Source organism: Neophocaena asiaeorientalis, unplaced genomic scaffold (genome assembly GCF_003031525.2).
Source record: "Neophocaena asiaeorientalis asiaeorientalis breed wild unplaced genomic scaffold, Neophocaena_asiaeorientalis_V1.1 scaffold74, whole genome shotgun sequence".
Taxonomy (NCBI): Eukaryota; Metazoa; Chordata; class Mammalia; order Artiodactyla; family Phocoenidae; genus Neophocaena; species Neophocaena asiaeorientalis.
This window is the reverse complement of record NW_020172183.1, coordinates 32838-60646: the sequence shown is the minus strand read 5'-3', so window position 1 is coordinate 60646 and position 27809 is coordinate 32838. Positions and strand designations below refer to the sequence as shown.

At 34.6% G+C, this 27809-nt stretch overlaps 1 protein-coding gene across 1 annotated transcript in view; it reads left to right on the top strand.

Moving 5' to 3' along the window:
• CNBD1 (cyclic nucleotide binding domain containing 1) overlaps positions 1 to 27809 on the top strand; it is a gene marked incomplete at its 3' end in the record, with an annotated part of 326834 nt that overhangs the window by 272092 nt on the left and 26933 nt on the right. Inside the window, 2 exon segments of the mRNA XM_024761443.1 lie at positions 8536 to 8686; positions 8688 to 8727. Coding sequence (XP_024617211.1) covers positions 8536 to 8686; positions 8688 to 8727 — 191 coding nt within the window.

Sequence of the window (27809 nt, the reverse complement as noted above, 5' to 3'; positions counted from 1 at the left end):
GTTCAGCTGTGAGTAATGGAGAACTAGAGGACACTAGTTTATAAAAATTTTCAGGTTTGTTTATGTTACATAATGAGGGGTCACATGGTCTCAGGTGAGGCCTCTGAAATTCTCCTTGTATTTTCCTTAATTGTAAGATGTTTGCTTCAGCTCCAATATCCTATCACTGTTCTAGGTAGCAGGGAAGAAGGGGTGGTGTGCGTATGTGGAAAGCAAAGATACTCTCAATATTTTATCAATCAGAATGATGTCACGTGGCCACACAAGTAAGAGTTCCTGGGAAATTCAATTTTTAAACTGGCACATACAACACCCCATAAAATTGTGGTTTTGTTACTAAAGGAAAAGGAAAGATATCATATTGGGTAGGTAACTAACAACACTTGCAATAAAATTATTTCCCACAGTGGATTTCTTTCCATAGCTCTTATTCTATACTAAGAAGTGTCAGTTACTCTATTTTAAAAAAAACAGAATATAAATGTATATATTAGAATACACCCTTTCCCCAACTTGTTTTCTTCTCTATGTAATTTCTCAAGACCATTACTAGTCTTACAAACTATTATTATCTTTTCCCTACACAGTGTACTTATTATAATATAGTTCTCATACAGCTCACACAATAGCTATTAAAAAGCAATGTTTCTGGTACATGACTTTTTTTGAATTGTGGTTTTCTCAGGGTATATGACCCATAGTGAGATTTCTGGGTCATATGTTAGTTCTATTTTTAGATTTTTAAGGAACTTCTATACTGTTTTCCATAGTGGATGTATCAATTTACATTCCCACTAGCAGTGCAAGAGGGTACCACTTTCTCCACACCCTCTCCAGCATTTATTGTGTGTCGATTTTTTGATGATGGCCATTCTGACTGGTGTGAGGTGATACCTCATTGTAGTTTTGATTTGCATTTCTCTAATGATTAGTGATGTTGAGCATCCTTTCATGTGTTTGTTGGCAATCTTTACATCTTCTTTGGAGTACCAAAATATTCATTGCAGCACTATTTGCAATAGCCAGGTTATGGGAGCAACCTAAGTTTCCATCAACAGACTAATGGATAAAGAAGACGTGGCACATATATACAAAGGAATATTGCTCAGCCAATAAAGGAAACGAAATTGAGTTATTTGTAGTGAAGTGGAGAGACCTAGAGTTTGTCATACAGTGTGAAGTAAGTCAGAATGAGAAAAACAAATACTGTATGCTAACACATATATATGGAATCTAAAAAAAAAAAAAAGGTTCTGAAGAACCTTGGGGCAGGACAGTAATAAAGACGTAGATTTAGAAAATGGACTTGAGGACACAGGGAGGGGGAAGGGTAAGCTGAGACGAAGTAAGAGAGTGGCATGGACATATATAAACTACCAAATGTAAAATAGATAGTGGGAAGCAGCTGCGTAGCTCAGGGAGATCAGCTCCATGCTTTGCAACCACCTAGAGGGCTGGCATAGGGAGGGTGAGAATGAGACACAACAGGGAGGTAACATGGGGATATATTTATACATATAGCTGATTCACTTTGTTATTCAGCAGCAACTAACACAACAATATAAAGCAATTTTACTCCAATAAAGATGTTAAAAAATATATATTATTTTCTCAAAAAATAAAAATAAAATTAAAAAACAAAAGCGATGTTTACACAGTGCCCTTGACACACAGATTAGAAGTTTAATAAGTGATATTGTGCTACCCGGGAAGAATCTATTTTAAGCCCCGGCATCCAAACAAATGCAACCCTTGCTTTAGAGAAGACAAAAATAAAAAATCAATCTCCTATAGTCATGATTTATAGATGGTAACCAAAAGAAACCCACTAGTAAGTACTCAGTTTAGAAAAAAGCAGAGAAGGCAAGAAGTTGGCATGTCATAGGGAATAAAAAAGAAACACAACTGTGCATTAAAATCAATTTGTAAAGTTTCTATTTACAGCAAGTTAATAAGCAAATTGAAAGAAAAGTTCTTCTCACAGCACCTGAACAATTTGCTCTGATCCTTTGAAGAAATGTAAAGGACTGAGAAATGGAGAAACACCATCCATTTCCCACGATCTTCTTCTCAAAAATGACAGGCTTCAGAAGAAAAAAAAACTGATTTATGTTCATTCAAAATGCTCACAAGTGAATAAATCTGCTAGATCTACAGTCACATAGTGGAACTTTATGTAATGGGATCAGATGACAGATTGTGGTGAGTAACAATATGAAGGAGGATATATACTGAAAATAACACTTTTTCCTACTAATGAACAATTTCCTTTTTATTTTTTTTTACATCTTTATTGGAGTATAATTGTTTTACAATGGTGTGTTAGTTTCTGCTTTATAACAAAGTGAATCAGTTATACATATACATATGTTCCCATATCTCTTCCCTCTTGCGTCTCCCTCCCTCCCACTCTCTCTATGCCACCCCTCTAGGTGGTCACAAAGCACCAAGCTGATCTCCCTGTGCTATGCGGCTGCTTCCCACTAGCTATCTATTTTCCGTTTGGTAGTATATATATGTCCATGCCACTCTATCACTTTGTCACAGCTTACCCTTCCCCCTCCCCATATCCTCAAGTCCTTTCTCTAGTAGGTCTGTGTCTTAATTCCTGTCTTACCTCTAGGTTCTTCATGACATTTTTTTTCTTAAATTCCATATATATGTGTTAGCATACAGTATTTGTCTTTCACTTTCTGACTTACTTCACTCTGTATGACAGACTCTAGGTCTATCCACCTCATTACAAATAGCTCAATTTCGTTTCGATTTATAGCTGAGTAATATTCCATTGTATATATGTGCCACATCTTCTTTATCCATTCATCCGATGATGGATATGTAGGTTGTTTCCATCCCCTGGCTATTGAAAATAGAGCTACAATGAACATTTTGGTACATGACTCTTTTTGATTTATGGTTTTCTCAGGGTATATGCCCAGTAGTGGGATTGCTGGGTCATATGGTAGTTCTATTTGTAGTTTTTTAAGGAATCTCCATAGTGGCTGTACCAATTCACATTCCCACCAGCAGTGCAAGAGTGTTCCCTTTTCTCCACACCCTCTCCAGCATTTATTGTTTCTAGATTTTTTGATGATGGCCATTCTGATTGGTGTCAGATGATATCTCATTGTAGTTTTGATTTGCATTTCTTTAATGATTAATGATGTTGAGCATTCTTTCATATATTTTTTGGCACTCTGTATATCTTCTTTGGAGAAATGTCTATTTATGTCTTCTGCCCATTTTTAGATATTTTTGTTAATGAGCTGCTTGTAAATTTTGGAGATTAATCCTTTGTCAGTTGCTTCATTTGCAAATGTTTTCTCCCATTCTGAGGGTTGTCTTTTCATCTTGTTTATGGTTTCCTTTGTTGTGCAAAAGCTTTGAAGTTTCATTAGGTCCCATTTGCTTATTTTTGTTTTTATTTCCATTTCTCTATGATCTTGTTGTGAATTATGTCATAGAGTGTTCTGCCTATGTTTTCCTCTAAGAATTTGATAGTTTCTGGCCTTACATTCAGGTATTTAATCTATTTTGAGCTTATTTTTGGGCATAGTGTTAGGGAGTGATCTAATCTCATACTTTGACATGTCATGTACCTGTCCAGTTTTCCCAGCACCACTTATTGAAGAGGCTGTCCTTTCCCCACTGTACATTCCTGCCTCCTTTATCAAAGATAAGATGACCATATGTGTGTGGGTTTATATCTGGGATTTCTATCCTGTTCCATTGATCTATATTTCTGTTTTTGTGCCAGTACCTTATTGTCTCGATTACTGTAGCTTTGTAGTATATAGTCTGAAGTCAGGGAACCTCATTCCTCCAGCTCTGTTTTTCATTCTCAAGATTGCTTTGGCTATTCGGGGTCTTTTGTGTTTCCATACAAACTGTGTATTTTTTTGTTCTAGTTCTGTGAAAACTTCCAGTGGTAGTTTGTTAGGGATTGCATTGAATCTGTGGATTGCTTTGGGTGGTAGAGTCATTTTCACAATGTTGATTATTCCAATCCAAGAACATGGTATATCTCTCCATCTATTTGTATCATCTTTAATTTCTTTCATCAGTGTCTTAAAATTTTCTGCATACAGGTCTTTTGACTCCTTAGGTAGGTTTACTCCTAGATATTTTATTCTTTTTGTTGCAATGGTAAATGGGAGTTTTTTCTTGATTTCAGTCCCTGATTTCTCATCATTAGCTTTGTTTATTCGAGATTTTTCCTGTTTCCTGCTATAAACTTCCCTCTTAAAACTGCTTTTGCTCCATCCCATAGGTTTTAGTGCGTCATGTCTCCCTTGCCATTTGTTTCTAGGTATTTTTTATTTCCTCTTTGATTTCTTCAATTATCACTTCATTATTAAGTAGTGTATAGTTTAGCCTCAATGTGTTTGTATTTTTTACAGATCTTTTCCTTTAATTGATATCTAGCCTCATAGCGTTGTGGATGGAAAAGATACTTGATACAATTTCAATTTTGTTAAATTTACCAAGGCTTGATTTGTGACCCAAGATATGATCTATCCTGGAGAATGTTCCATGAGCACTTGAGAAAAATATGTATTCTGTTGTTTTTGGATGGAATGTCCTATAAATATCAATTAAGTCCATCTTGATTAATGTATCATTTAAAGCTAGTGTTTCCTTACTTATTTTCATTTTAGATAATCTGTCCATTAGTGAAAGTTGGGTGTTAAAGTCCCCTACTATGAATGTGTTACTGTCGATTTTCCCTTTTATGGCTGTTAGTATTTGCCTTATGTATAGAGGTGCTCCTATGTTGGGTGCATAAATATTTACAACTGTTATATCTTCTTCTTGGATCCATCCCTTGATCATTATGTAGCGTCCTTCTTTGTCTCTTCTAATAGTCTTTATCTTAAAGTCTATTTTGTCTGATATGAGAATTGCTACTCCAGCTTTCTTTTGGTTTCCATTTGCATGGAATAACTTTTTCCATCCCCTTTCAGTCTGTTGTGTATTTAGGTCTGAAGTGGGTCTCTTGTAGACAGCATATATATGTGTCTTGTTTTTGTATCCATTCAGCCAATTTGTGTCTTTTGTTGGGAGCATTTAGTCCATTTACACTTAAGGTAATTATCGATATGTATGTTCCTATTCCCATTTTCGAAATTGTTTTGGGTTCGTTATTGTAGGTGTTTTCCTTCTCTTGTGTTTCTTGCCTAGAGAAATTCCTTTAGCATTTTTTGTAAAGCTGGTTCTGGTAGTGCTGAACTCTCTCAGCTTTTGCTTGTCTGTAAATGTTTTAATTTCTTCATCAAATCTGAATGATATCCTTGTTGGGTAGTGTAATCTTAGTTGCAGGTTTTTCTCCTTCATCACTTTAAATATGTCCTGCCAGCCCCTTCTGGCTTTCAGAGTTTCTGCTGAAAGATCAGCTGTTAACATTATGCGGATTCCCTTGTGTGTTATTTGTTGTTTTTCCCTTGCTGCTTTTAATATGCTTTCTTTGTATTTAATTTTTGACAGTTTGATTAATATGTGTCTGGGAGTATTTCTCCTTGGATTTATCCTGTATGGGACTCTCTGTGCTTACTGGACTTGATTAACTATTTCCTTTCCCATATTAGGGAAGTTTTCAACTATAACCTCTTCAAATATTTTTTCAGTCCCTTTTTTTTCTCTTCTTCTTCTGGAACCCCTATAATTCGAATGTTAGTGTGTTTAGTGTTGTCCCAGAGGTCTCTGAGACTGTCTTCAGTTCTTTTCATTCTTTCTTCTTTATTCTGCTCTGCAGTAGTTATTTCCACTATTTTATCTTCCAGGTCACTTATCCGTTCTTCTGCCTCAGTTATTCTGCTATTGATCCCATCTAGAGTATTTTTGATTTCATTTATTGGGTTGATCATCACTGTTTGTTTCAAATTTAGTTCTTCTAGGTCTTTGTTAAATGTTTCTTGCATTTTCTCTATTCTATTTCCAAGATTTGGGTCATGTTTACTATCATTATTTTGAATTCTTTTTCAGGTAGACTGCCTATTTCCTCTTCATTTGTTAGGTCTGGTGGGTTTTTATCTTGCTCTTTCATCTGCTGTGTGTTTTTCTGTCTTCTCATTTTGCTTATCTTACTGTGTTTGGGGTCTCCTTTTTGCAGGCTGCAGGTTCGTAGTTCCCGTTGTTTTTGGTGTCTGTCCCCAGTGGCTAAGGTTGGTTCAGTGGGTTGTGTAGGCTTCCTGGTGGAGGGGACTAGTGCCTGTGTTCTGGTGGATGAGGCTGGATCTTGTCTTTCTGGTGGGCAGGTCCACGTCTGGTGGTGTGTTTTGGGGTATCTGTGGTCTTTTTATGATTTTAGGCAGCCTCTCTGCTAATGGGTGAGGTTGTGTTCCTGTCTTTCTAGTTGTTTGGCATAGGGTGTCTAGCACTGTAGCTTGCCAGTCGTTGAGTGAAGCTGGGTGATGGTGTTGAGATGGAGATCTCTGGGAGATTTTTGTTGTTTTTATTAAAATAAAAAATAATTATTAAGAAAAAATTTTTTAAAGAAAACAAAAGCAGAAAAATGGACGGATAGAACCCTAGGACAAATGGTGGAAGCAAAGCTATACAGACAAAATCTCACACAGAAGCATATACATACACACTCACAAAAAGAGGAAAGGGGGGAAAAATAATAGATCTTGCTCTCAAAGTCCACCTCCTCAGTTTGGGATGATTCGTTGTCTATTCATGTATTCCACAGATGCAGGTACATCAAGTTGATTGTGGAGCTTTAATCCGCTGCTTCTGAGGCTGCTGGGAGAGATTTCCCTTTCTCTTATTTGTTCGCACAGCTCCCGGGGATGAGCTTTGGATGTGGCCCTGCCTCTGCGTGTAGGTCGCCGGAGGGCGTCTGTTTTTCGTTCAGACAGGACGGGGTTAAAGGAGGAGCTGCTTCTGGGACTCTGGCTCACTCAGGCCGTGGGGAAGGCTATGTTTAAGCCACCAACCCCAGTCCTCTTCCTGCGCTCCAACCGAAACCAAAACCCGAGCCTCAGCTCGCAGCCCCGCCCGCCCCGGCTGGTGAGCAGACAAGCCTCTCAGGCTGGTGAGTGCTGGTCGGCACCGATCCTCTGTGCGGGAATCTCCCCGCTTTGCCCTCCGCACCCCTGTTGCTGTGCACTCCTTTGCGGCTCCAAAGCTCCCCCCACCGCCTCCTGCAGTCTCCGCCCGCGAAGGGGCTTCCTAGTGTGTGGAAATTTTTCCTCCTTCACGGCTCCCTCCCACTGGTGCAGGTGCCGTCCCTATTCTTTTGTCTCTGCTTTTTCTTTTGCCGTAGCCAGGTAAGTGGGGGAGTTTCTTGCCTTTTGGGAGGTCTGAGGTCTTCTGCCAGCGTTCAGTAGATGTTCTGTAGGAGGAGTTCCACGTGTAGATGTATTTCTGGTGTATTAGAAAAAGAAGATGTGGGTGAGCAATCAGCCTCTCCAGTCTCACATGCAGGGCACTGTACGAAGGTTCAGCTTTGGTTTCCACTCAGACAAGCAAAGCTGAGATGCATTGAGACAGCTTTGAATCTTCAAGCAGCAGCATTCTATGACATCCTCACAGGCATTTTTCAGAAGCAAAAAGATTCCATTATGAAACACATGGAGACTTTTTTAGTCCAAATCCATTTTCAAAACATTTGTCATGTTTCTGGGGTTCAGTCCTTTTTTTTTTTTCCTTGCCTACAACCACACAGGGACCAATTATACATATTGAGGATAGTTTGACAGAATCAAGGATGAGTTCAGCAGCTTCTTATTTCCTCAAGGTAGCAATGCTTGTTGGTTGATGCAGTTGAGAAAAATTTTGTCATGATCTCTAGGAGTCTTCAAAACTGCACTACTTCTTGAGAGAAAAATCTGCTAGTGTTGGAGGGTCTCCTGCAGAGGCAGGGGTGGCTGTGGCTCATGGTGGGGACAAGGACACTGGCAGCAGAAGTTCTGGGAAGTACTCCTTGGCGTAAGCCCTCCCAACATCCGTCATTAGCCGCACCAAAAAGCCCAGGTAGACTCCAGTGATGGGTTGCCTCAGACCAAACAACCAACAGGAAGGGAACCCCTCCCTTTTCATACTATATTCTTTACTCAGTTCTATGAGTGATCATCATTCTGTCCAGAACAAAGATAAATGAAGATTAATAGTAGGTATATCTTGTTACTTATATAAAATAAGAAGAAAGGCACAATTTTGTGGGGTGGGAGGAATTTTAAAAAGTTCAAGGACTTTTCTGGCCCTGTTTTTCTCATGATGTCTTAAATCTATTAATCTTGATATGGCACCATGGTTCTTTTCTAGAATTTATCAGTTACATAAAAGGATTTATTACTATAAATAACTGTCAGAAAATAGTATTCTAAATATGTAGACATGTCTTTGTTATATTTGTTATTTGACTAAATTATTTGTGATGCCTAAGTGCCACATTAAAGTCACTTATTGATTAAACTAAAAGAAATCTGCTAAAAGCGAAGGAATTGTAATCTTTATTGTAGTCATACTTATATCAAAGTGTCTGGGAAATAAAGTCTACAGTATATCTTGTTTGGTTTTGTTTTATTTCAGTGATAGGAAATGATGAATTTTATGTGATACTGAAAGGTCTAGCTTGACCACGAACATAGATATATAAAAATCTGATTGAAGAAAATGAGTCTACAACCTCTTTCATACCTCAGAGTTTCCACAGCTTTGTTTTCAGTGAAGACTTCAGAAACTATACTGGCTGAGACGCACATACCTTCAATGGACCCAATGGCAAGAAATGAATATTTGCTTTCTCAATAAGCAACAATGTATCATTATTGTAACATTTTATCTCTTCCAGATATTTAAATCTAAATATAACCCTCAGTGTGTCCTGAAATATTCAAGATAATAAAGCTTTTAAAAATAAGAATTATACTGTTAACACAACTTGAAATGTGTTTAAAACAATTTAATGAGGGATACCTTCCAAAACATATTGCCCACTGGCTGGTGTTTTGTGGTATGTTTGACTACTGAGACAAGGCCAATGTAGTTGGATGACTGAACGTAGAAGGAGGGTTATTTTGAGATAAGGGAGAGGGAACATGTGATTTGAGAAAGGGAACACAAAGGACAGATCATGAAGGGCCTTTTAAATCAAGTTAAGAATGTATGCTTGTGCTGTTTATCTCAAGGACAATGCTAAGGTAATCAAGGTGCTGATTCTGTTACAATCAGAAAGTCTCGCCTGAAGAAAATCCTTTGCCTATATGTGTTTCAAGACTATCAGCTGGTAAAAAAAAATAAAGTTTAATATCTTTCTGGATGTCTAGATACCCCACATGAGGGTCAGGTCTGGTTCAACTAGAATTGTGGCTAAAAAAGCCAATTTTGGATTTAGGGTGGTCAAGATGTTCAGAGGAGAAAAGAGCCAAAGAAACCAATTAAAACCAAATTATTTAGCACCATGGATTGAAGTCAGGAAAACTTAGAATATTCTCAGATTCAAGAAGAATGACTATGGATAAAGCCAATAAAAACAAACAAGGATAAAAAATGAGTCAAGAACATAAAAGTATATTGTTGATCACACATGAATGGGTAATGTTTCTAATCTATCTTGATAGGGATAGAAAAGAACGCACTCACCACTCAGTGGCCACATACCATGTACCCAATACATTTTCAATCTTCTTTAGAAAAAAAATACCACCTCTGGCAGAGCAGCTATAATTAGGGCTATTTCTCTGTTGACTTTATAGTAATCCACTCCAATCTTTTAGGGTCTAGTTGTTTGCTTTTAAGGACAAAACTCATGAATTAAATGAGAATAAAATGGGACTACCACCTCTGAATCTGAATTAGGTTTATGAGGGCAGCACTAATCTCTGTCATTCTACCTGTGATGTAGTATTATTTTTGTTCCAGCTTTACTGATGTATAATTTACAAATAAAATTTGCATATATTTAAGTTATACATCTTGATATTTTGATATATGTATACATTGTGAAATGATCACCACAATCTAATTAACATATCCTTCATATCACATAGTTAGATTTTTGTATGTTTGTGGTGAGAACACTTAAAATGTATTCTCCTAGCAAAGTTCAAGTATACAACACAGTGTTGTTGACTATAGTCACCATGCTACACATTAGATCTCTAAGACTTACTCGTCTTGCATACTGGAAACTTTGTACCCTTTGACCGATATCTCTCCATTTTCCCCACACCTGACCCCTTGTCACCAACATTCTACCCTATTCTTCAATGAGTTTGACTATTTTAGATTACACATATAAGTGAGATCATACATTATTTGTCTTTGTATGTTAGGCTTATTTCACTTAGCATAATGTCCTCCAGGTTCATTTGTGTTGTCACAAATGGTAGGATTTCCTTCTCTTTCAGACTGAATAATATCCCATTGTTTGTATGTATATCATATCTTCTATCTCCATTTATCCATGGATAAACACTTAGGTTGTTTCCATATCTTGGTTATTGTGAATAATGATGCAATAAACATGGAAATGTAGATATCTCTTCAATATCCTGTTTTCATTTCTTTAGATGACTACACAGAAGTGGTATTGCTGAATCATATGGTAGTTAGTTCTGTTTTTAATTTTTTTGGGGAGGGTAGCTCCATACTGTTTTCATAATGGCTGTACCAATTTACATGTCCACCAACAGTGTACAAGGATCACCTTTCCACCACATCTTCTCCAACATTTATCTTTTCTTTTCGATAATAACCATTATAAGAGGTGTAAGGTGATATCTCATTGTGGCTTTGATTTTCATTTCCTTGATGATTAGTGATGTTGAGCACCTTTTCATGCACCTGTTGGTCAGTTTTATGTCTTCCTTTGAGAAATGTCTATTTAGGTCCTTTTCCCATTTTTAAAATTGGGTTATTTGTGCAATTTCTGCATGTGGTTATCTGGATTTCCAAGCACTATTTATTGAAGAGATTATTCTTCCCTATTGAGTTTTCTTGGCACCTTTGTCAAATATATGTTGACTGTATGTGATGACGTTTATTTCTGAGCTCTCTTTTCTGTTCCATTAGTATGTCTATTTTTATGCTAACACCATACTGTTTTGATTACTATATCTTTGTAGTATAGTTTGAAATCAAGACCTGTGATACCTCTACCTTTGTTCTTTATTCTCAGGTTTGCTTTGGCTATTCAGGATCTTTTGTGGTTCCATACAAATTTTAGGATTGCTTTATTTCTGTGAAAAATGCCATTGGAGTTTTGATAGGGATTACATTGGGTTTGGATTATATGGCTTTGGATAGTACAGACATATTAATAATATTAATTGCTCCAATCCATGAACATGGGATATCTTTCTATTCATTTGTATCTTCTTCAATTTCCTTCATAAAAATCTTGCAGTTTTCATGATACAGATATTTCAATTACTTGGTTGAAATATTTAATTATTTCTATTTTATATTTTTGATGCTATTGTGAATGGGATAGTTTATTTCTTTTGCAGAAGTTTTGTTGGTACACAGAAATGCCACTGATTTCTGTATGTTGATTTTATATCCTGAAACTTTATTTAATTCATTGATTATTCCCAATAGCTTTTTGGATTTTCTGCATATAAGATCACATCACCTGCAAATAATAAAAATTTTACTGTGTCCTTTCTGATTTGTCTTGACTATATCTAACTAGGACTTCCAGTACTATGTTGAAAAATAATGGTGAGAGTTGCACCCTTGTCTTTTTGCTGATCTTAGAAAAAAGCTTTTGATCTTTCACTGTTGAGTAGGATGATAGTTATGTCTTTGTGGTATATGGCCTTTCTTATGTTGAGGCATGTTCCTTCTATACCCAATTTGTTGAAGGTTTTATCAAGAAAGGCTGTTATATTTTATCAGATGTTATTTTTTTTTTGTATATATTGAGATGATTATGTGATTTTTATTCTTTCATTCTGTGAATGTGGTGTATCACATTTATTGATTGCATATGTTGAACCATCCTTGCATCCCAGGGATAAATCCCACATGGTCATGGTATATAATTCTTTTAATATGTTGTTGAATTTGAGTTGGTAGCATGTACATTTTAACTATATTAATTTTTCCTATCTATGAACACAGAAGGTCTCCATTTATCTGTGTTTAATTTATTCATTACTGTTTTATAGTTTTCAGAATATATGTCTTTCACCTATTTGGTTAAGTTTATTCCTAAGTATTTTATTATTTTTGTTGTACTTGTAAATGGGATTCTTTTCTCAATTTCTTTTTTGTGTAGTTTGTTCTTGTGTATAGAAAAACCACTGAGTTTGCATGTTGATTTTATATTCTGCAACTTTACTGGATTTATTTGTTATTTCTAACAGTTTCTTTGTGGAGTTTTTGGGGTTTTTTACACATAAGATCATGTCATGTGCAAACAGGTAATTTTACTTCTTCCTTCTGATTTGGATATCTTTTCTTTCTTTCTTTCCTTCTTCTGCTTCTTTTCCTCCTTCTTTTTGTACACTTGCTCTGTCTAGAATTTCAGTACTATTTTGAAGAGAAGTGGAAAGAGTGGGCATCCCTGCCTTGTGCTGGATCTTAGAGGAAAAGCTTTTAGGTATTACCACATCAATTATGACATTTATTGTGGGCTTTTAAAAATTGTATTCCAACACTCTATTTTTATTTGTGGATACTTATTAAACTGTTACTTTTGTGAGGGATGAGGGCTGGGTCAGAACTTCTAATCTTCCATCTTGCTGATGTCTGTGATATTGTTTTGGTTTACTATCTTGGCTAAGGTGGAGGAGGGTAGGGAGAGAGCAATTTCAGAGGTCTCCACTTGATCTTCCTTTCTGATTGTTTTTACCACAAAGGCCTAGAAACCAGTGTGGGGCCTCCATCAAGTATCCATTCAAATTACATGTTTAAAATCCATGGAAATTGCCATGAGGTGAGTCTATGAACCCAGTGGAGCTACTGTGAACCAGATATGGGAAAAACTCAATTTTTTTTAATGCATTCATATATTTTCTCACTACAAAGTGGCAATTATACTTTATGTCCTAGGTTTTAAAGTCTCTATCCCAAATTTCAGGGTTCAGTAGAATATTTGCTGTGGTTGTAAGTGCAAAGTTGTTTGGAGCTATGGTATCCTTATAATTACTGAGTCCAATCCTCAACTTTTCTGACTTCCAACTATAGGAAATTTTCTTTATATGCTGCCATGGAGTTTTTGAATTACATCACTTTAAGCTGATGACTGATTTTCCTTAAACTTTCATTGTTTCTCCCCATTGTATTGATATTGTTATTGTATAACAAGATTGTATATTGTTATTCTTTTTTATAGTTCTTAATACTCATTCTCCAACACTTACCTCAAAGGTCTGAGATACTGTAGCTTTCTGAGCATTGTCTTCTGACAATATCCCATGCCTGTTCAACACCATTAAAAGTTTTATCACTGCCACAGCATGCCAGGAACTATCAGTGCTGCAGTGATGTATTTTTATTGCAAGCTGGATGATAACAAGTTCACAGCTCTAAGTCATTCTCTTCCCTAGTTCTGATAGAATATTTTGAAAAAATAATAGAAATAAAAGCAGACAATCTTGTTAACTGTCAGCAACTCTAGGGCTTTTGTTCTTAAGTCTACTGAAGGACAAGTATGTGATTATTGCCTACAATTTATTTTAGATTGCTAAAAACATAAATTATCCTTGTTGAATCTGTCCCCTATAGGAAATGTGTTATATTTTAAGACATGCTGCTCTTTGTCTAATTTTATTACCTGACTTTTCTGTGTATTTATTTAAAAAATAAAACATTAAATATTATTAACGCTTAGGAGAGTTTTTGTGGTTTTTCACAAAGGATTATGTTTTATTTTTCCACCATCTATTTGGCTTCTTTGCCATTATTTGCTTTTTTATTGTGTTGTATCAGAGAATCAAACTACACAGAAGAAAAAAAAGTAATACCATCTTCATTCTTCAATTTAACCCTCTAATAAATTTTGTAAATATGTGGGTATTATCTGAACATAATGAAAATAAAGTGAAAAACATACAGTCTAAGGATCAAATACATTTTTCATGAGATGCAAATATCTGCTATATTTACTCCCTGCTACAGATGCAAACTGGACTAAAAAACTTGGTGCAGTATAAATAGCAAGAAGTTTTGTTTTTGCTTTTCTTGATATTGATTTATATATTAAAGCAAAATGTTTTTATTACAGTGTTTTATATAAGGAAAAGAGAGAAAAATTATTCATTCCTTTACAAGATCATCAACAATGATTCTAACGAGTCTTAAAATCTTTAATTCATTTTTTAATTAGCCTCACAATTTTTCAAAGAACCAATCATAAAGAAAATCAAATTTCTTTAGAGTCAGCTCAGTATGGTATGGTATATGATAACACACACAAACACATATACACACACACTGTATTTTGTACTTTATACTGTATTTTGTACTTTATATACTACTATATTTGATGTATTATATATTTTACTATGCTGCTATCTTTTATTAAAATGTATTTTTCACATGATAACATTTAGCAACATTATACAAGCAATTTTAAGTGGAAGTTCTTCGATAATTATTAAGATAACTTTATAGCTTATTAGTAGAAGTTTTCTTTGAAAATAAACATTTGAAGCCATGTGGAAAGAAAATTATTTGATAAATTTATATTGAACAATTTGGACTCAGTAGGGTGAATTTATAAAATCTTTATCATTTTTTTTTTTAATACCAAAGCTTTTAAACAAGCTATGTAGTATTATTCTTCCATGTTCCCTGGATGAAATCTCAGTCAGATCCTACTTATTAACAAGTAGCTTAATCATATTAGGTATTAAAAATTTCAGTCAAAAAAAAATTCCAGTCCTGTCTTCATATCAAAATTTCAAATTCTCATGCTTGACAGCACAGCTTGTGCCTTATTGTGTCATAATTCTGCAGTGGGAAAAGGAGTCCACATCAGTTTATTACCCTTTTCTTACTCTGCATCCTCTTCTGTTCACTAGCTGTTCTTTCTTGCTCTTCTCAGAGGATCAGGAAGGAAGGGAGGGTGGATATTAGAGGTAAAATTTTATTCTTACCTTCTGTGATTTGACTCTAAATGCAGTCATTAATATTGTCCTTCCTTCCATAACTTCCTTGAATGGTATTGTCTCCTGTAGTGTGTTATTTAATACACCTTTTGTCCCTGGTTTCATGCAGTGGATACCATGGAAGTCTTTCTTTTGGATCAGCTCACCCCTTCTGGCAGATCTCCAGGTTTACCCCCTTTCCAGACAGTTCCACACTAGTTAACTTTTGTCAGTCCACCTGCCTGATGGGAGAGGGAGAGCCAAACACTCTATCAATTTTCTGTCTCCTTGTTACGAACTCAGGTTTGGCTGCTCACCAATCAAAAAACCAATACTCAAGAGACAGGTTTTGGTAGAAATTAAAGGTTGCTTTATTCAGAGTTCCAGCAACCTGGGGCAAGGTAGTTCCGTGTCCCAGACCAACTCCGAAGAGTCTGTGCGGCATGTGGAATCTTCCCGGACCGGGGCACGAACCAGTGTCCCCCGCATCGGCAGGCGGACTCTCAACCACTGCGCCACCAGGGAAGCCCAGCCATGATTGTTTTTAAAGTATCTCAGTGACTCATCAAGGCAGGAGGTTGTGTTCTGCATCATTTTCCATTTATGCAGACTGGCTGACTCCTCATGATCTTTCTTCAGATCTTATCTTGCCCTCGTTGTCTGACTGCAGGATTGTGAAGCGGGCTTCTGGGAGTAGAGAGCTAGTCATTCTTTAACTACTTAATTCTACATCCTTACTTCTTTCAATCTAGGAAAAGAATCTACAGGTTAGCAAGGCATCCTGTGCATTCAGTGGAGCATTGGTCAGGAGTTAGGTTAAATTACCTAGTGATCTCATTCCTATAATTAAATTCTTTTAAAGTCAGAGGGGAAAAATGTAGGCAGACAGGAAATGGGGAAAAGAGATTCTTTCAATCCTCACTTTGAGCTTTGGGGAAAGGGGAAGAAGAGGAAGGAAAATGACTGCAGGACGCTGGCAACCCTCACTAAACAGATCTCTCTCAATCTTTTCCATCAATTGCCTGACCTCAGCTTATAGTCTCTTGAGATGGAAAATGAGCTAGAGTTTGCAAAACCAATTTTATAATCTCTAAATCTCTATGCAAGCAAGCCCTGGAAATTTTAATTTCTAAAACTCTGAAGCAACAGGAAAAGTCACTTTTACAGTAGGAAAACTACACAGAGCACTCTGTTACATAAATATCTATATATCAATCTTATATATATATATATATATATATATATATATATATATATATACATATATGTATATATATTCTATTTTATATCATTTAAATTTATATAAGTGTAAGTTTAACATCTTGGAGTAATTGGAAAAATTGCACTTAATATTCTATGTGTTATGGGTATAACACATCCCATGTAATGTATGTATCCTATGATATAGCTTATATATGTAATACATCTATATGTATGTAATAGGATGTTGTTTGTATACATATAGAATACACATAACACATAGAATGTAATAGATTATATATATTATTTGTTTCCATGCTAAATCTTACATATAATTTTATTTATTTATTTTTGAAACCCCCTAATTTGGGAAAAATTGTGATATTGAAATATACCTCTTTAAATTTAGGTTTTGCCACACAAACAATAAGTTTCAACAAGCTACCTTTAGAAATAATTGTTTTCTTTTTAGTGTGTGTGTGTGTGTGTGTGTGTGATGCTACAGAATCAGTTAAATTGACTAGTTTTATAAAGTACTTACTATGTAAGAATTTTTGTGTGTGTGTGTTAAGTGCTGTGGTGGGTATACAATATAATCTTGAAATGACTAGAGATATCAATTTTGAAATTGTCTACATAGAAATGTGATATCAAATCCATAAAACTATAAATAAAATCTGAGAAAAACAGTATTAAAAAGAAAGCTGAACTCAAGGAGCAAATCTTGAGTAAATTCCACATTTGGGAAAAAGGAAAGTAGTCACCCAAAAGCAAAGGAGAGGAACTAGAATAGCAACCGCAAGAAGAAAATTTCCCCAAAGGTGAGGTGATTAAATAGTTACTGATATTTTGGGGCCCTTCCTTTTACAATGAGAGTTTTGCATGAAACCCTTTTTTTGCCTGGTTGTATCTTGTGAACCATTGTGAGTATGTGTTATATGACTTGATAACATCCTAGACTGGAGAAAATATGTTTCCTTTGAGCAATATAATATAAAGTTAAAACCTTTAACCTGAGAATTTTTTGTATTTTACTTTATCAAGTAAGCTCGTTAACTCTAAAAATAAAACACGATTGACTTAACTAATTGCTCGTTATCCTTTAGCAGATTGGATCCTTTGTTGCCTTGATGTTTCTTACAAAATTAGTATTTCACAATAATAAAAATAATGAAACATAAAATATGTATTCTTTCCCATCCTCCTGCTCTTGTAAATATTGAGACAATTATATGCTATTTATGTCTCTTACAGATTTGGCCTTTTGTTTTTGAATTTTGGTAAGCACATCTCCAAACAGCCATAAAAAATCAACACACACACACACACACACACACACACACACTATATAATTTGACAACATTTCGATGGAGGCAGGACGTCACTGAAATAAAACGTAAAAAATGCTCCTTGTCCTTAATAGGGGACCAGAACTAACTCTTGTTACAAAAATGGGGAAGACAGTCCAGAATTAGATGATTAGGTGGGAGCTGGTCCTGACAAGGTGAACTATAACATTTGGAGAAGAGCAAGTTCATTGTGGGTTAGAATGGCCATGGAGTTAAGAGAAGGCACTGTCCCCTTATTTTATAGAATTCTATAGACTATAGCATACACTGAAGAAGTGGTGAGCTATGTTTGTGCCCTGTCCACACTGTGTGATCATGATAGCCCCATTTTTTTTTTTTTTTGCGGTACGCGGGCCTCTCACTGTTGTGGCCTCTCCCGTTGCAGAGCACAGACTCCGGACGCGCAGGCTCAGTGGCCATGGCCCACGGGCCCAACCGCTCCGCTGCTTGCAGGATTTTCCCAGACTGGGGCACGAACCCGTGTCCCCTGCATCGGCAGGCGGACTCAACCACTGCACCACCAGGGAAGCCCATGATAGCCCCATTTTTCTTTTCTTTTCTTTTGTTTTTTTGCGGTACGCTGGCCTCTCACTGTTGTGGCCTCTCCCGTTGCGGAGCACAGGCTCCAGACGCGCAGGCTCAGTGGCCATGGTTCACGGGCCCAGCCGCTCCGCGACATGTGGGATCCTCCCGGACCGGGGCACGAGCCCGTGTCCCCTGCATTGGCAGGCGGACTCCCAACCACTGTGCCACCAGGGAAGCCCAATAGCCCCATTTTTAAGAGCACAAGTGATGGAGTCAGAGCATACACTTTATAGCTATAGAAACATGAGCAACTTACTAAGACTCTAAGCTGCAGGTCCCTTATCTGTAAAAACTGAGCTAGTAGCAGTACCCACCTCATTCATCATTGTTTGTATTAAATGAGACAGATTATATAAAACAGAACAATGCGTAACATATTGTGAGAGCTCAATTTTTACCTACTGTTATAATTGTTGATGATGTTTTCGTTTTTCATTCTATCCCTTCTACCAATTTTTACTTTCAGGTTCTTATTATTTTTGGTCTGTACGTTATGATCACCTCCTATCCTTGTATATAATCTACAGACTTCCTCAGTTCATCCTCCACATTGTCACTACAGTGACTTTTGTAAAAGTCAAATGTGATTATGTAGCTCCCTTGCATAAAATGCTTTACTTATTTCTAGTTCCTTACAACATAAAATTTAAATTTCTCTGCATTGTTTTCAGGGCCCTCCATGAATGAGTTCATCTCTCCAGTGCATGCTTTTTGTTAGCCAGGCAAGACTACATATAGTTCACTGCAGGTTTATGTTGTCTCCATGTCTCTACACATCTTGTTTTCTGCATCTGAAGGTGACAAGCTCCTTTGGGGATTCTTGGAAGTCTCTCATGCATTCTCAAGAAACTAATCAAGCTTCATTTCCTCTGACTAAAGTCTCTCAATCTCCCTTGTGCCCTCATATATTTAGTATATTCCCTTAGGTTGTGCTGTTAGTTTTTGTCATGTGACTTACTTTTTTGTTTGTTTGTTTTTAGTTTCTATTTTCATTTGACTATAAACTCATTGAAGTTTATTCTTCCTTATCACACCCCCTGTTCATAGATATGTGATTGGTATGATATATAGGTCATTTAAATAAAGGCATTTTAGATAGGATGACTAAAAGAATGGACAAGCGAAAGAATGGAAATATCCCAAGTAGGAAAAACAATGTGGACAGGAAGAGGTAGTATGGACAGTGAGGAAGTGCTCTGGTACACAGGACAGAGAAGGCAGTTATTGGTCACTTAGGCAGGTTCAGGTAAGTGGTTTGATTTTAGGCTAGTTGGAAGATTTCATTTTTGATGAAAGCATAGTAAGGAACTATACCAATCACTCGAAGAGTGCACTAACTTCATGAATTTTAGGAAGATGAATCCGGCAGTTTGTGTTATACTCTTGTGTCTTTTGATTACTGTTGTTTTCAAGAGATTTGATGCATGCCTACAGAAAGCTAGTCTTTGTAACCTTTTGAGCACATTTAGTATTTTCATGTCAAAGCCAATGGACATCTCTGCGTATGTAACTACTTTGCTGTATGTCAAAGGATGTACTTTTAAAATTAAACTTTTCCTCTTATTCCAAGGAATGTCTTAATAAATTTTTCACTAAAAATAAACAACCTAACTAATATACACTTGATATTCACAAAACGTAAGATTTCTGGTGAAATAACCCCTTTGTAGTAGTTTTGCTACTATTCCACAACACATTTTTTAGTAAAAACAATTGATATTTCCAAGAAACAATCAAGTCATTTTTGGAGGTTCCATGAATTCTTTGCTTGAATATGAAAAGGACAATTCTATGTTTTAAATATCTACCAGACATTTTTTCCCCAAAAGCAAGGGAGTACTATGATATGGTCTACATATGAAAAAGTCATTTTGGCTGTCATACATAGAATGGAGTGGATCTGGGTATGTGGTTCTGGAGGCAAAACAGAGAAATCAGTGAGGAAGTTCTGGTAATTAAGTACATTAATAACGTTATTTGCCTGGACAGTGTTGCTTTAGTAGATGTATAGACATAGATGGCCTTGGGATACATTCTGGATGCAGAATTGACAGGACTTGCTTATGGATTAGAAATGAAGGGGGAATGAAAGAGAGGATTCAATGATCATTTCTAAAATTTTGGATAGACAGAATTGGTGGAGGATAACACAACTTACTGGGATTGGGAAGACAGGTAGAAGAGGATTTGGGAAAGAACTAATTTGGTCAGTTAGTTTTGAGATTTTGAGATGCCAATTATGTATACAAGTGAAGGGTTATGTTAACAACTTGTAATATGAGTCTAGATCTTAAGAGTATCATTTTGTTGCAGTAGTTACCTTTAGTTGCTCAGTAGTAGTCAATTGTATGAATATACTACAACTTATTCATCCATTATTCTGTTTCTAGACATCTCAGTTATTTCCAAAGCAATGAACATTCATGTGCTAGCATTTTTTTGTGATAAGTGTTATATTTCTTGGATAAATACCTAGGAATGAAGTTATTGGTTCATAGAGAAGATACATTTAACTTTTTATGAAATTCCTAAATATTTGTCTAAAGAAGTTGTAACATAAAAAGTATAGTATAACAAATAATATTGTTATTGTTAAATATAAGGCCTAACATTTTGTTATTTATTCGTAATGTTAAGTTCAATGAAGGGGGCAATAAGAATGGATAACATATAGAGACGTAACTTAGACCTTTGAGGATGATATGGGTTTTTATTTGAAATATTTTTAAATGACAAGACTCGTCTCTAGGATCACAAGCTCACCTAGAGCTCAGAGGAAACGTGGGTTTGGCATTTGTCACTTGAGTCCTAGAAACTGAGAAAAGCTACAGTGAGAGGCTGAATAAGGAGAGTCTGGAATTTCAAAAGGGAGTCTGGAATTTTATATAAAAAATTCCAGGACATCTCTACCCCCTCTACAATTACTGGAGAAGGGAACAAACCTGTATGTGAGAATGTTACTCATGGAAAATGCTGGTTTAATTAAGATAATTTGTATGTTAATAAAAGTGTGCAGCATTAAAAAATAAATTAAAATATAGGTTTTAAAATGTTATTTTTAAATATAAGACCTAATATTTTGTTGTTTATATTGCTAAATATAACTTGAAAAATATAATATATGAATTGGCTTTATTACAGTGCTAGATGAGACTAAGAAGTATACTTAACAGTACAGTCATAAGCTTGATGATGATAATGATCAGAAAGATGATAATAATAGCAGCTGTTATTTAATGAGTATTTGCTATGTACTTGCACTAAGTTAAGACTAAGTTAAAACTTTTATAGAGTGTTTCAGATAATCTTCACAAAAACATTATGAGGTATATAATTTTGTCTCTGAGAAACGTAACACTTTAATTATTTGTCACATAGCTGGTAAACACTAAATTAGACCAAAGTAGAACCCAGCCTTGTTGATTTTAAAGCGTACACTTTTAATGACCAAGACTTCCTGTCTTTCTAAGCAAACATTGATTTCTTGAGTGAAATTTTAAAATAAAATAGCTAGAAATAGCATTTAGAGTAGACTTTAAAATCAGAGTTCCAGGTCACTGAGTGACAAATATGTACACATATGATGACAAACAGGAATTATGAAATACGAGCAAGTAGAAATGCTATTTCTTTGTCCTGTGCTGCAGTGGCTGAAAATGCTGCCATCAAGGACTTGGCTAAAGTTAGACTATTAACCTTTGGACATCTAAATAAATTCACTAGCCCCAGAAGCTTGCATCACTTAAGTGCTAAGAAACCAGAAAAAATATATATCTTTGCTGATATATGAATATTCACTTTTAGCAGACATTTTTATATGATACTAGATCTTTAATATGATGATTGTAAGTTAATGACAAGTCATTATGTTGATTCAAATGGCCATGCTTAGTTGTACTGGGCTAATTTACCACAATTTTATCTTTCATTTTGCCACCACTGGTGTGTATAGCAGCACAGACCTACATCATAAGATCAGTAGTGTAGCATAGATTTTTTGAGACCAGCTTTTTAAAAAAAGCTTTCCTTGTTTGATCACTTACTAATTGTGCTACATTGGACAAGTTACTTAAAACTGAGTTGCTTCATCTGTAAAGTGGGAATAATAATAATATCTACTTCAGGAAATTTTGTGAAGACTAAATGAGAAAATACCACCCTGCTTCTGGCATATGAGTTTAATAAATAATAGTGTATTATTATATTATTGCAATTGAATCAAATTAAGAAAACAATATAAAGAATATTGATGCATAATTCAGGATAATTAACTCTTTTCCAACTTTTACCATGGCTATTAGGCTGGAGTCAGTCAGTATGCTAAACATTCCTAAAACATTTCTACCAAATCAGATTCTACTAGGAAGATCATTTCTCAGATATGTTACATGCAGCCTGTCTTCCTCAGCAGTGAGTTTACTCAGTGTGCCAAGAATTAGGTATTTTCATTTTCATTCCCACTTGAGAATCTCTGCCTCTTGAGTAACATTTTCAGGAGCTATAAGCATAGGAGGAGAAGCATATATACAGTATGTAAAAAGTCTGTTTTTTCCTCTCCTCTCCTTTCTTGCCTCCAAATCATGTCACAGATCTTCCTTCCTATGCTCCCATATTTATTGAGTCAGGTACATAGCATGTACTATCTCACTTTACCAGTTAATTCATTAGAAATTATTTACTCTTAGTGTATTGGTTAGACTATATGAAAGCTTGTCAGTTTTCCAATGGGGGTATCTGGCTAACCCATGATCTTGAAATTCACCTTTGGATCTTGTTTTATATGGTTATTCTGTGTAACCATCATTGCTAATTAACATGTGTTTTCTGTCCACAATTTAGTTTTGCTATAGCTATCTAGATTTGTTACAATCCCCAAAATTTCATTTCACTACTTACCGTATAGAAGTATATATCTCTATGTTGTAGAAACTTGTATGCTTACCAGAATGTATAGGACACTCATATATATCCAGTTAAAGAGAGAAGGTAAAAAACAAGTGAATTACTAGTTGCAGTTTGAAATAATAAAAATAATTATAAAAGAGCATATAACTTGGTATGAGACAATCCTAGGCTTGAATCCTGGCTCTGATATTTACTAGTCATTTAACCTTGGATATGTTCCTTAATTTTTCTAAAGCTCTGTTTCTGTATCTGTGAAATAGATTTAGTGGTAGTAATAGTACTAATAATATCCTCCTCATAGCAAAGTTTTGAGGATAAATAAAATGATTTATGAAAATGCTTAACACAAAACAAGGGCTCAAAACATTTCTTTTTTGATTATTATGCATCAGTAATAGATATGAATTGCCAAATAAGCTTTGTAAGCGAGCAATTAATATTTAAGCTTAAAGGAAAGAGTAGTCGTTTTCTGAAGGCAATAGGTAAAGAAGATAGATTGAAAATGTTAAATTTTAAATGGATAGAACAAATTATGGAAGGCATTCTCTGTGGTAATAAAGGGCTGCTAAGAAAACGTAGTCAAAATTCACAAAATATTTTTGGTGTCAATGAATAAACTATGTGACTAAAATGATAAATTCATCTAAGGGCATATTTTGGAAATAGTGCTGAAAATAGGTAGGAGAGTAGAAGATTTTGAATTTGAGGTTTAAGGAGTTTGTATTTATTTGGACACTGCTTGAAATCATGTACATTGGCTTATATGCACAACAGCATTTAACACAACAATTTATATGTGGTATATTTTTGAAAAAATAACAATAGAAGTATCTAGCATGGTATCTAGTAGATGAAGAAAGAAGAATAATTAAATGATCACTACTGTGGTCCAGTAGTTATTATAACAGCTGAAATACACAGTGGTTAATTTCTTAGTTTGTGCCTGTATAAATCAAACACTTTAAATAATATGATACCATTACCAGTGCATAAAGGAAAAAAATGATATTTATTTGCAATCATTTTAGGAGCTATAATTATACCATTTATACTCTTGTCAAAATAGGAGAAGGCAATGGGTCTACCTCCCTTTGTCATGGAATAAATTGGGTAACCAGAGATAATAAACACATGTGCATAATTTATTTGCTTGCTGCATAAATTTAATTGTTGATAATTACATTAATTCCTAGGTTTTATGGGAATAGATCCCTTCTCAAAGATCTTTCTTGGCTTGTATCAGTCGCTAGCTAGTCAGTCAATAACAAACTATGTGAGTGAGGATGAGGTGGTAGGGATGGGGTGGAGGTAGGAATTGATAAAAATTTGCTGCCAGTATGTATGCATCCTTAAGTTAGAGTGAAAATATTTTGAGCAAGTTAATCACTTGATCGCTGAATCCCAATTTTTCAGTCTCCCAACTCCTAAGTACTTCTAATCTGTGTTATCAACATAGATTGTATCTTTCTTGTATCTGAGGGTAATTGAACCATGAGCATCTTACTCATACTGCCCAATACATTTCAGGTTTTATCAGGTATTTGGATAAATTTGGGGAGACTTCAGAAGCATTGATAAATGGTTGCTCCCACTGGAGAAATAATACATCTTTTAAGTATAATAGTTGAATAGCAATTTCATCTCTAGATCAAAACTTAACCAATAATTTCAAATGGGAACTTATTCTAATTAATTTTAAACTATGATCAAGAAGATATTGGGATATCCTGAAGAGTAAAGACAATGTCATGTTTGATAAACATAAGGAATTTATCTTTAGGATATCTAATTCCTAGGCCTTCAGATTTCTGAGAAGGAAAGTTACCTGATTTTCTGGGTATGCTGTTTTCTAAGCTAGTTGTCCTCTTTATTTTTCTGGCCTCTTCATATCAAAGCACACCTCAAGGATTCATTCCTTGTCCATACTTCTACTGATCCCCTCCACATCTTATTTCATTTATCTATAGACTGTCTTAGATGACTTTCTGCTGTTATCTTAGATGTTGGTCTCTCTGAATGCCTATCTCAACTCCCAATGTGAAGGTGACTTCCTGAGGTTGGGGAGCTTATTTTTCTCTGATGCCCAGTATTCCAGGAATTTTAAGGTGTTTGATAAGAATAAATATAATTTGTGTTTACTGCTGCTGTTTTTATGTACTGCATTTATTTTATCTAAATTGGTATGTTTAAAATATGTGCAATATTTTGTTCTTAAAAATAAAATGTATCAACTATAACCCAATATAAAATTTTAAAAAAACCTGTTTAATGAAATGAAAATAGTAGAATATTTAAAAGTTAAAACCCAGAAAGTCACTCAAGAAATATTTTTGCTATGAATAATAGAATTGGAACTTAGCATCAAATTTTTTCTCCAGTCATTTAAAAATTCAATACAAATAGCTGTGATGGGTTTAAAACATGAAGATATTTCTTATCACTACTACATGTAGTGACCTTTTATTTTCACAGAGTTAAAATGTGTGATGTAACTAAAAATAAACCTTAGGTCATAGAAAATTTACTATTATTTGAAAATAAATTGATTGAAGAGTAAAATAAATAGAAAAAGAGTAAAAATTATGCTGTCTATAAGATGTTCTTATGGCTCTTTTAATATAAAAGCAGTAAAGAAGAAATGTTTTGGTACAAATTGACTGTTTATCAATGCTCTTTTAATAGTATCTAAAAATAAAAGGACTTCATGTATAAGCATTACAGATATATTTTATTTCCAAAACAGACACTTAAGAGAATTAAAGCTTTCAATCAATTTGTTTTACATTCTCCTAATCAGTTTTTTAAAAGGACTGTTTCTTATTTGACTACTTTATTTATTTGAAAACACCAAAATATATTCAGGTATGCTATTGTCTTTCTCACCTTTTCAAATATTGGGTTTAAAAAGCTTAAATGATAAAGAATTTCAAGTTGATATATGATTTAAAATAGGTGTTAATCTTATAACACTTATTTGGAGGTAGAGAAATAAGTGTAGTTTCTGATTTATGGGTGTTTGCCCATTTTCTGTGAAATGCCTGTTTCACATTGTGCTTGTTTTACTAGCAGGTTTTCTTTGTGCTTTTGCTTATTAACTTATGAGATCTTTGAGTATAGTATTGTAGACATTAAACTTTTTTCTATTACATGCGTTGCAAATATGATCTTTCAATATATTACGTTGTTTATGCTTTAATTTATAGCTCTTTTATCATTATAGATATATAATTTTTTATGTAGTCAAATGTCTTTTGTTTCTACCTTAAAGACCCCTAAGTTTCTCTGAAACCATTACTTTATAAAAATGTTTAAAAAATCCATACCTTTATTAATTTATTTTTACATTAGAAGATTTTAAACATCTGAAATATATTTTTCATGTAGTTTGCAAAATAGCTTTATGGTTTTTCAGTTGGGAGTCCTACTGACCCAACACTACTACTAAATTTTGAAATAATTGTAATTTCTGCTTTGGCTTCCATAATTGAATTGGAAATATTTTAAAAATCATTTTAAAATGTCAGTTGCATCATTATATTCCTTGCTATTATTACGCCTTTTTGTCTGCTTGATTTGCCAAATTCTCGAATATTTTTATTAGAATTATCCAAATTACATTGTGAGTTAATGAAACTGTGCTCATAGTTTTAAGGGATTTTGTCTTACATTATACACTCTTAAATAACACATTAAAATTTTTTTCTTTTCTCCCAAGTACTTTTGGAAGAATTACTATTTATATTTATTTTGATAATATTTACTTTCCAATTATTAATATTATTTATGATTATAAGGGTGCTATTAAATATTGAATGCTTACCATTGTGCCAAGTGTTTATTTAAAAATCTTGATAGGGTTTAAGTAATTAAATATTTTGATCATATTAATAGAAAATACAACTGTTAAGTAGGTATTACTATTTTTATCCTATTTTATAGTAGAATAAGCCAAGGTAATTAAAAAAATCAGAATGTTCATTTTGTAAAAGTCCAGCAGATTCCTATAGGTTTGCTTTAATTTAGTGCCTATTTCATCTCTAGAAAGTTTTCTAGAACTACTACCTTAAGATTGCAATTTATTCTTTTTTTTTTTTTTTGTAATTACAGTGGGATTTTTCACTATTTTGATTCTTAAAGTTTTCTAACAGACACAAAATGGTGAAATAATGATGGCAAACACACTGGCAAGCCTGATGTGTAATTTTTCCATTACTTCTGGAAGGAGCTTATTTACACTTTTCCATTTTCCAAGTTATAATTTCTCTGATTTCTTTTTGTCATTGATCATACTGGGAATGGGAAGCTTTTGGGTTTACCTATTAACAAACTAAATGATGCCAATAACTCTCAGAGTTTTTGACACTAACATAAAGTTTGAATATGGTCTGTAACATTTGAATGTATAAATTATTTTTCTTACAGTTGGAATCTATTTCAAAAAACTTGGTTAGAGAATTTGGTCTTAATCTCTGTATCATTCAAGAGAGCTTTGAATGTGTGTAATCTAAACCCTTATCAATAACGGCTTAAGAAATAAGTGTATTTATTATGTCACATGAAGGAAGTCTGGAAATAGATGGCTCATGGATTCATTAATTGAGGGCCTCAACAATGTTACCTGACTCAGGGCCTTCCCCATATTTCCATCCTGCTATTCTTAGAATGCTGCCTATCTTCCTCAGATTTTCACCTCAGTTGTTGTCACTATTCCAGACTTGGGATGGGG